Raw genomic sequence first — 11,440 nt, forward strand, 5'->3', positions numbered from 1 at the left:
CTACAACAGGAAATCAAAGCAACAAAACCAACAACAACATCCAACACAAGGTCATTCTTAGTCAGTATTGTTGCGATTGTTGTTGCACCACCAACTAAGTAAGAATTCAGTCGCCAAGTATGGCTATCACAACAGCGCCAACCAAACATTAACACCGAACTTTCGAACCAAAACAATCAGCCCAAAAGGAATAAGCCAACCAGACAAGCCCAGCCATAAACTTGGCCAACTTTGACCAAGTTTTTGTGGTTCTTTTATTTTAGGTCTTCGGTATTGAAACATTTTTGGGGCAAATACATTGACTTTGGTTGTTGTTTAGTGAATTAAATGTATCTGCCTGTGTTTGTGTGTGTGGATTGGCCTCATATGACTCGTTTAATTTTCGGCCACAAAAGTCTCTGCAACAGCTGGAACAATGTCCCCAAACGTCTGCAAATATTTAGTTTGTTGTTGTCATTATTTACGTTTATAAGACTTCCCTTGTTTGAGGTTTATTTTGGCTGTGTGCGTGTGTTGTATGTGTGTATTTCTTTTTGTCCTACAGATCAGCTTATAAGCTTTGTAATTTTTGTTTTCTTGAAGTCGAACCATGCCAACTAAAGAGAATAAGAATTTTGGGGGAAGTTTTTATAAGTATAAATAATATTTAAGAATATAACAGGTAGAAAATTAAAGTGTTTATTTAGTGATATGTCCTTAGGGACGTTGTTAGTTAGTTTCTATGCTATATATAGGTATAGGTGATAATATAGAACATATAAACAGAAGTATTTATCTTGTGTGAAATTCAGTGTTTGAAATACATCAAAACTAATAAAATAGTAAAAGTCTGAAGCTAGAATCGTGAAATTTAGGTGGAGGTCAATCTTGATCCAAAGGTGTCAGATAAGGCTGGGAAAATTACTAAATACGGTACCATTTGTAATGGGCGAACCGGTGGAGCTAGAACCCGGGGGTCCCCTTAATTTTTTAAATAAATTCTAATTTACACCTATTTAAGAATGTCCCTAGAAAATTTCAAGTGAAAATCTTAAGAACTCTTGAAGATATAGCCGATTTACTGTGTCAGCATCAAGTGGCGACTGAAGGGCTTCTCAAACTTTAAACGCGTTTTTCTACGAACATTGGTTTTGCGAATGCCGGACACGATAACTCAAAAACTAATAATCCAATCAGTTCTAAATTATGACACGTTTCTCTGGGAGTGTATAGCTCTCGTATGAACTAGGATAAAGCCAATCGGTGAAGATCTTCCTTATTATACCCTAAACAAATATGTTGTCAGGGTATTATAGCTTTGCGCAGCCCCAAAAGTTTGTAACACCGCGAAATATTGGTCCTAGACCCACCTTTAAGTATACCGATCGTCATATCTCGACTAGCTGAGTCGATCTAGACATGTGTGTCCGTCCGTCCGTCCGCCCGTCTGTCCATTATAATTTGTAAACACGATACAGGCCACAGTTATGGACCAATCTTCACGAAATTTTGCATGTAGGATGGGTTCTGGCCAATGAAGACCCCTATTGTTTTTGGGAAATATCGGTTAATATTTAGGGGATGAAATGGACCAAAAACTTTATTTTTGTCGGTTTTTCTGGTCGCTGCAGAGGCCGCAATTATGGCCCAAACATCGCGAATTTTTGCACGGAGAAGGGGATCGGGCCAGAGAAGCTATTGATCTCTAATCGGTTAAGAGGGTGCAAATAGATATAGATCTGCAGATAGTTAGACTTCCGTGGTAGTTGTGTAGGGTATCATATGGTCGGCCCCGTCCGACTATACTGCTCCGCTCACTGGTTTTCTAATTTAGTTTGTGGTCAAAAATATACGATTTTTTCGGTATTCGAAAAATACTAAAATGTACTAAATTGGTTACCACATCTTGGATATAGTTAAAAACATGAAATGTGGTATGCGAATTAAGGGTGAGAAGTAGGGTCGATATAAGGAGATGGTTTTGAAAGCATACGAAACGATTGAGCTGGAATCCTGAAATTTAAAATTACCATTACAGTCGGAGTGTAGGATTGGGATATGTTCGTGATTTTGGACGTAATTGTGTGTACGAAAAGTACTAAATCCTACTAAAATTGGTACATTTTCGATTTGGGTGATACAGCTAGGATCCTGACATTTTTTAGGATCATTTTTGGGGTGCAAGATTGGGCTATGTAGTAAGATTTCGCAGAAGGGGAAGACCACGAATAAGATGGAAAGTGCAAGTGCAAGACAACATTACCGAATATGGTCTTTCAAATTGGAAAAATTGCGCAAAAGACCGACGCGCCTGGAAATCTTTTTTTATGGAACGAAAGTTCTGTCAAAAGCCAGCTATGTAGGTAAGGTCAGAATTTGTGTATAGAGTTAAGATATGGGGGTACTTTTGGAAATACGTACTATACTAAAATTTTAATTAGGGTCGGTATTGGATTTTAAATAATTCCCATACCCTCTACCGTATGGTCAATTATATATATTAAATTTCTCATTTCGTTTGCAAAAACTAGAAATGTTCCTCGGAGATCCAGTAAGTATATATATGAGGTCTGATAAAGGGAACTGTTATTTTAACCGTTTTGTGAATTATATATGTCCAATTTCCCCATTTTATGCACTTCATCTTAATATAAAGGTTATACTCATTTTTTCATACCGTTTGCAACTCATTGAAATTATCATTTTCGACTGTATAAGGTTGATCAGGCTAAAATCCTAATGTGATCTACAGTTTGCCCGTAAGATGTAATTACGCTATCTTCCGAAAATGGCCTATATCGGTATAGGTTTCGGTGTAGTCTCCGGTATATGCAGGATGTTATGCACAATTTTCATTGTTTTAAGGAGTATGGAAAAAAATTCATCTGAATTGGCTGTATTTCCATAATTTAAATTCTAGTTACGCAAAATTATAAATACCAGCCGATTTTTAGGATTTTGAAATTTGGACAGGTTTTGTAACAGAATTTACTGTTATTTTAGGTTTTTTATTCTCATTGGATACCGAATTTCTTTACCAAAAATTATAAATATTGATCAAGGTCTCGGAGTAGCCTTCATTTAAGGGAACCACCTCCCCCCCAATTACGATTTGAAATTTCGATGAGTGTTAAAATCTTGCAACTGTCCATACATGTATTTGAAAACTTTAGGAAGAAAATAAATTGGCAAAATGTTGTTGTTGTTTGTATTTAAAGAAAATGCATTCTTTTCGATGGCGGGCATGATTGCCAATCAATGGAACGTCCCAAACTCAAAATTCCAACGCAATTAGAGAGATTACATCTCTGGATCTGGTATAACTATATTGGTCTAGAAAAATGTGTTAAAGTTTTAAACCATTGGGATTAATAGTTTTTGAGTTATCGTGACCTCCAATCCAATGGTGCTGTAACAATAAATCGGCTATGTCTTCAAGAGTTTTTGAGATTTTGACTTGGAATTTTAAAGATAAATTTTTGAATTAGATATAATTAAATATAAACCCAAAATTCAATTTCCCGACCAACATAGTTTGACAGATGTGTGTTTACATCGGAAGTTTAGCCCACACTTCAAAAATCATTCGGTATAGAAGATGTTTTCGTCTATTTAAATTTAGAATAAAAACAACGTCACAGGATAATAGGCACCAGTTCACGCATCGTTTTCGTCCATGTGATACGCTACACAACTACCACGAAAATCCAACTTTCTGCGGTTCTATATTCTGAGACTGTGCAATATTTCGCGATATTTGTAACCTCTTGACTTTTGTAGGCCAACAACTAAACTTTCTAACCCTGGCATATTTTCCAAATCTTGTTTCCCGAGGTGAATATTTACGGCACAAAATAAAAATTTGGTCACTTTAGGTTTTGGTTGATTTGTCCCTCGTAATCAGAGATGGTCCGTCAGAAACAGTGACGTAAATGACATACATTTTCGACGTATATTACATACGTCGGAAACCCACCCAAAACCATTAGGTTTTTGACAAAATGCCTATTTCCATTAATGAATTTGGAAATTACGTATGTTTACTGAAATCCATATAAAATTTCAAAAAATTTTTCTCCAAAAAGTTTAGAATTTGGTATTAGTTCCAGTAAGGACCAAACAGATATATGTAAAAATAACATGTATTTTTGAAAATGACGCTGTATGGTAATAATATTCGAATAAATGACTTTTTCTACATTTATTACATTTTATACAGGTATATGACGTTTTCGACGTTTACACCTTTTTGACAGTCGAAAACATAAAAATTCGTCATACGGACCATCCCTGCTCGTAATATTGACCTATCACCATCTAAACAGCCGTTCTAAGTATTTGGTCAAATCCCCTTCACCGCGTAAAGTATGTAATGTTCTGCATATAATATTGGCCTTTTCAAAAACAATATGAAGACCTCTTTCGCAATCGTGAAGATTGGCCCATAATTTTGGTCTTTATCATATTTACAAATCAAAATGGGCAGACGAACGCACGGATACACATGTCAAGATGGGGTCAGCTAGTTGAGATATGACGATAAGTCCATCTTTAAGTAGGTGGGCCTAGAGCCCATGCTTCGAGACATTACAAATTCTTGGGGATGTACAAAGCTTTAAGTATTTTGATAGTCCTACCCTAATTTCCTTATCGTAGTGGCTTTAATGCGGATTTCCGGGTTTAAGGTAAGACATTCCTGTTTTTTTGGGTAACAAAGTTATTTGCACAACATTTTCAATATAGGTCCATGTTTAGACATAGCCCGTTTCATTTAATGTATTTTAATTCGTACCGAAGTATAAAAAATTACTTTGAAAAAATATTCGATTCTTCAGAGCTATGCGATTCTCGGGAGCTGGATAAATTGTCCCAAATACCATTGGCATGTATATTTCAATGGTCAAGTCTTAAAGTGTAACCAACAACTTTTTCAACAATTTTCATTACCAATACAACATAATTTTTGGTTTACAACTAATTCCAATAAATTTTGTATTATATATGTGATTATATTATTTATGTATTGTTTTGAAACTATGTTTCACTTTAATATTAATTATTTATCCTGCTGTGAGAATATGTTCAGAACATTTAATTACAGTTTTACTTACCTCCCAGTGGCTAAACATCAATTGGGGACACGCCAATCCGGACGTTTGTTTACGTATCTCTTGGGCAAAGTTGAACGACTCAATAACGGGTAGTATGGCCATAACGGAAAAGTTACCAGAACCTTGAGTAAGGTCACCAGACAAAATTTTGCCATGACGTCGTCCAATAACAGCATACATTTTACCTAAAACATAAATGTTGGAAATTACATATAAATATATATTGTATTTAGTTACTTATGAATAATTCATATAATTTCGGATAACGAAGTTTGAAAAGAATATAAGGAGAGGAAAACTCATTACAATTGGTGTTTCTAGAGCCACCGTCATGCCGAAATCTAGAATTATTTGTATACTACTACTCCTTAATAAAATAAAAATCCTTATGGAATCATTACATTGGAACCATGTGGCATATATTAAAATTTGTGACCAATGGAAAGCCAATTGCAGGCAAAGAGATCTAAAAAAGTAATTTCAAATTGCATACACTTCCGTTGGAACATTATATCCGGGCTTTTGAAATACCTTTAAGGATTGACCAACATTTTCATCCTAACCACTTCTTTTGAGATTGAGCGGCTATATGGTTACATGTGTTTAAAATGTTTAGCTAGGAAGCGTTATACCAAGCAAGGAACCGGTAACATCGGTAACTGCGCCTGGAATGCAAAAAAGTTTTTACAATACCAAATTACAGGAAGTAGCTCCCACCTATTTCAATGCTCTATCTCCATCTAATATTTCGAGGTGCTACACGCCGAATGACAAATTTAACATACATGTTAATTTGGAGGATATAAACATATTAAACATATTATTATTATAATAAACATATTATTATGATTAATTCAGTTCCATTCGTTAATCCACATTTTTTATTAAATTGTACTCAAAAATAAAAAATCCGTTAAGAGTTCAAATTTATGGTGATGGTAGACTACGTCTTGGCTTATTATCAGCACAGGAACAACACAACAGCTCACTGCTGCGGCGCTTGTGTTGCTTGCGCTCGATAATCGATAATCGATAATTAGGTAAAGAGGAAACACGACACACAAGTGACCAGTCAAGACATCAGCAACATATGTGAAGATAAACCTACAGACAGACATAGCGACAGACTCTGAGGCAGGTAAATTCAACATTGGACCGACAAACCGGGGATATATCACAACATTGGCCAACGGAACAGACAGCTAGCTAGCCACAGCACAGATTTTGTGCAGAAGAATCACGCAAAAGCCGTAAAAAACAAACAACCAAGAAAAAGGAACACCTGAAGTTACCAAACAACTGACCCATACCACAGCAATGTGAATAGAACAATTTTATACTGAAACAAGAGAGCAATGAGAGAGAAATTCTGCAGAAGATTAAGTTGTATTTGTGAGTATGAATAGAACATTTCCAAAGATGCTGTAAATGTCAGATACTTCATTCATTAGAACGCGTTCATTCATTGAGAAGAACCCATTAGTTGGAGATGTGCACATACACACATATCTAAAATTGTTCTTCGTTAAGAGCTTTTCGAGAAAATGATAAGTAGTGTTGCCACATATTCTTGTTTGCTTGTTGTTTTGCTTTTTGGTGACTTTTGAATTTTAGTATAAAAATAATTGCAAGTAGTTTTAACATCGGTTACACCATAAAGTTGAGGGTATATTAAATTCGTCATTCCATTTTTTGCTATATATTTCTCGAATTATTCATCAGAGAGCCCATAAGCAAAATACAAATATTCTGAATCAGAATGAAATTCTATGTCGATTTAGCCATATGCATCTGTCATTCTATTGAAGTCGCGATATTATATATAAAGCTTTGGAATTTTGGATTGTAATCGACGTTTTGGTATAAGCCCTGTATGACGATACTTCCAATATTCGTTATTTTGGGGACTTGAGAACGTTTTCCAATCGAATTTGCTGTATATTTTGGATTCTCATTAGATATCAAATCTTCTTTACAAATCTTTTCATTAGGTATCAAATCTTCGTATCAAAACGATCAAAATAGACTAAAGTTTTGATGTATGTCGCAAATAACGGTAACACATCTTCGGTATTTTAGGGAGATGTGTAACTAACGTCACTTCTTTTTATTTTTAATAAGATGCGTTATTTTATGATTTTTTTTTCAATAAATAATTGGATGTTGATGAATAAAATAAAAATGCTAAAAAAGGCGCTTGAATCGACCGTGGCCTGTTGATGTCGTCCTTATGTTTCACGTCGCCTCAAGAGAATTCTTTAGTTTGGATTTTGGTGATCTCGTTGCTTCCACTGATCGCCTTCCTTTATTTCAATATTTTTCATTCGTCCTCGTCCGTTATAACAGATGTCAATGCTCGTAAATTTATTATTGTCTAATTAACCCTACGGCCAATAACCAAAATAGTATACGTAGATCAATAACCGTGGTACATTTGTACCCATCCAAAGATAGCTCTGTAACTCATAAAAAAATGGACTATCGTGAGGTTTTTTGTTTTAAATTAGTCCATGCGGATCTGGTCTAGATGTAGGAACTCAAAATTATATATACGGACAATAATCATTGTTTTTGTCCCTGTATACCAAGGGAAAACCAGGGTAGTTTCTGATTTCCACGAGTCGCCCTGATGACCCTATGTTCTCTAGGGCCACAAAAATTTGCGGAGGGGTTGAGGAACACCTAAATAATATCACAATAAAAAAATTACTAAAAAAGCTTAACCCATTCGAAAGCTATAACGAATTTACTTTGATTGTTTTAGATAGATTATCATTTAAGCATGGATTTAAATATATATTATTTTAATGTACATATAATTTTGAGTTCCTACATCTAGATAAGATCCGTATAGACTAATTTAAAACAAATAACCTCACAAAAAACCAACCTGAATAATGAACAAATTTTGCAAGGAAGTTTGTTACTCGTTCACAACCCCATATTACAGGCAAGTCAGCTATTAAAAAGACTTAAATCGGCTGGTATGAAACCTTACGCATAAAAAGACAGTTCATAATAAAAATCCTTTAAGCAGTGAACATGTCAACCAGTTTCAATTTCTATCGTCTTTTCATAAAATGTTCATAAAATTCGTGACCTACAAATTCGATATAAAATATGAATTATTGAAATTCCTAAAACTGAAAAATTTTTCGCTTATGAGAAGTTCGGATAACTGAAATTATTTTCAATTAACCGAACTCCGCTTAAGTGAAAACATCGGATAACTGAAACAAACATTCAGATTTTTTCCGTTTCAGTAAAGCGGAGTCGACTGTATTATATTGCTTCTGAATGGTCTACTAAATAAAATTTAATTAAAATGAATTTTTTTATTATTATTATTATTATTTTTGTTTTTTTTTTTGAATTTATTTACTTTTATTTATTTTTAATAGTAAAGTCGGACTGTGCCGACTATATGATACCCTTCATTACTTTGGGTATATTCTACATAGGTATCCTAACAAACGTCTCCTTTTTGAAGGAACAATGCCATGTATTTGCATTATATTGCATCTGGATGGTCTACTAAATAAAATTTAATTAAAATTTTTTTTTCGGAATTTATTTTTTAATCCATCAACGAAACACAGAATTATGTGAGCGAAAAAAACAAAAAGAACGATAAAATAGGGAGATTCAAAGGACCTATCTAGGAGTCGGAACTATATCAAGCAAAGGAACTACATTAAGGAATTAGTTCTTTTTTAAAAGGAACTAGAAAGATCGATACGCTCCGTGAACTATATTGCCTAACTCTACCTAGCAGTCAATATGATTTTTTTCCTCAACGCAATCAATAAGGGCGCTATCTTATTGATGATGGTTTATTAACGTGTTTGAAATGCTCCATTGTAAGGAACGACGAGGTATATATAATCGTAGTTTTTTTTTTAAAAATATTTTGTCCCAAATGCTCGAATTTATATATAGATTTGTGTATTGTATTCCTCGTTGAAATAATGGTTTTAAACTCCATGTTTGCTGAATAAAAGCAATTTCAGACAATTTGGAGTCCATATAGAAATTTAGACGATAGTAACCGATCAAATCGGCAAGCATATCACAGACTAATATTTCTTCCAAACTTAAATAAAGTTCAGAGTATCAAAATTTTGAACATTTATAACCCCAACAAGAAAAATATTATCGAACAAGAAAAATTTTACCAAACCAAATTAAAATCCTATTTTTCTCAAATTGTTTAATTTTTTTCATCCATCACATAGCTATGTGGGCGAAAAAAAAAAACAAAAAGATATAGAAATCGGAACTATATTAAGGAAACAAAATATTAAAAAGAAAGAAAAAGATCGATCGACTTTGCAATCCTAATATTATGGTATGGTATTGCTCGACACGACAGTGGTACCGTAGTGTTTGTAAATACCTTGTTAACCTCGAAGTGAGACACCAGCGAAAATCTCATGTAGTTTATGTCGTTGGTCAGCTAAGTACGTTGGTCAGCTAAGTACTAAGTAAGTAGGTATGAAAGGTTTTTTGTATAGAAGCAATAGCTTCTGGGGAGAATATCCCAACAAAAAACTAAAGGAACTGATGAGGATCAGTGGCGTGATCCGAAACTATAGTCTTTTCTGCCTTACCCCTCGGCAAACAATGCCATACATTCCCCACTAATAAATAGTTGTTTTTTTTATAAAAACAACAAACTAGGATTCAGCATGACTATTTTGCAAAAAAAAAAATGTTAGGGATAACATTTAAATTTTATCAAGATAATGACCCCAAACACAAGTCCCAGATCGTTCGAGAATCGATGCTTTAAAACTGTCCAAAAACAATTCAAACACCTCCTCAGTGCCCGGATTTGAATCTTATAGAGAACTTATGGAGTATTCTAGAAAAAATTCTACTTGCTTTACAAGTAGAATGGGTAAAAATTCAGACAGCTCACAAGGACAACTTGTTGAAATCTATGCCGGCAGGGTTGAAATATGTAAAAGATAACATAATGGATATCAAAGTATTAACCATCCAAAAATAGCCGTTTGTTTAAACAAGCTTTTATCTTGGATATTGTTCACAGAGCGGTTGCAATTGCTTTTGTTTGACAATCATTATTTTTTATATCGAATTTACATAAATATTGTTTATTTTATTGCATTTATTTTAAGATAAGATGTTTATATTCGCATAAAAAAGGATACAATATAATTCGTTGATTTCCATTACATTATGTAATTTTTATTAAAAAAAACCAAGTGTATACTTTTGATTGTGACTTTTGTCTCATTTCAACAAGATTTTTTTGAGTAAACGTGTTACATGAATGGTATCTCCCTCTGTACATTATGGCAACCCTAACAATGCAACTCGTTGACATGAAATGTATCTGAAAGATAAACAACAAGTACTTGTGCGCACACACACACACCAATGCATTCATCGGGTAAAACGGAAACCGAGTAATCGATTCGTTGAGAGTTCAGCGAATCAAACAACCAACAAACAACGATGGTGCATGCAGGCCGGAGTGAGTTAGAACAAACAAACAAAACCCAGTAAGAGCATCAGGTGAGCGATGAGAGAGCACAAGTGTGTTTACTAACTAACACAACCACACACTAGCCATAATTTCTTTAATGGTATAGGTTTCCATTCAAGTTTTTCTGTAAAAAACAAACATCATCGAGTATCTGTGTTTTTGCTTGAATGGAGAAAGAGAGCGAGCAAAGTAAGAGAGACTGCTGGTATCCGTGCCCCCAAGTGAGCCTGGGCGTGTAAGTGTGTGTGTGCGTGTATGAAATAAACATGTTGTTTACTGTGTGTAAAAATTTCAATACATTTCAGTGGATGCGATCAGTTTGAAAAGTAACGTCACATGAGTTGGTAGTAAACAAAAATACTCAGCTTAACGGAAAAACGTGTTGCTCCGTGTAAATGTAAGACGTGTTTTTGTGGTGCATTCTTTAGCAAGCAAGTTGTTGGAAAGATAAAAACGACAACAACAACGAAGTTGCATAAAAATTTAATTTTTTGTTTTGGAGCAGTTTTAGGTTTTTGTGGATTCAATTTGCTGAGCTATAACATTTTTTTTTTTTTTATTTTTTGAAAGCAATAAAAATTCAATGTAAATATTTACAAAAATTTAATGAAACAACAAGAAAAATATTCAACGGCAATAAATTTGTTTTTGTTTTTATTTGCTGGCAAAGTGTGTAAATATTTTATCAGATAAGCATATAAAGTTTATATACCAAAAAATTAAAAAAGAAGAAATAAAATCGCAAACATGAAAACCAAAAAAAATGATATTGTTGTGAAGAATAAATGCATAGCTGTGATCTGGCTAGGTGGATGGCTGGCTCGCTGCCTGCCTGACT

General features: G+C 34.1%; 1 protein-coding gene across 1 annotated transcript in view; it reads right to left on the reverse strand.

Moving 5' to 3' along the window:
- LOC133326157 (elongation factor-like GTPase 1) overlaps positions 1–5,277 on the reverse strand; it is a 58,005-nt gene extending 52,728 nt beyond the window's left edge. The window contains exon 1 of the mRNA XM_061534836.1: positions 5,091–5,277. Coding sequence (XP_061390820.1) covers positions 5,091–5,270 — 180 coding nt within the window. The 5' untranslated portion in view covers positions 5,271–5,277. The remainder of the gene's footprint in view (positions 1–5,090) is intronic.
- Between the last annotated feature and the right edge of the window lie 6,163 nt (positions 5,278–11,440).

The sequence above is a fragment of the Musca vetustissima genome, unplaced genomic scaffold, assembly GCF_032173495.1.
Source record: "Musca vetustissima isolate MV318-11 ecotype Yass unplaced genomic scaffold, APGP_CSIRO_Mvet_v1 utg41848, whole genome shotgun sequence".
NCBI lineage: Eukaryota > Metazoa > Arthropoda > Insecta > Diptera > Muscidae > Musca > Musca vetustissima.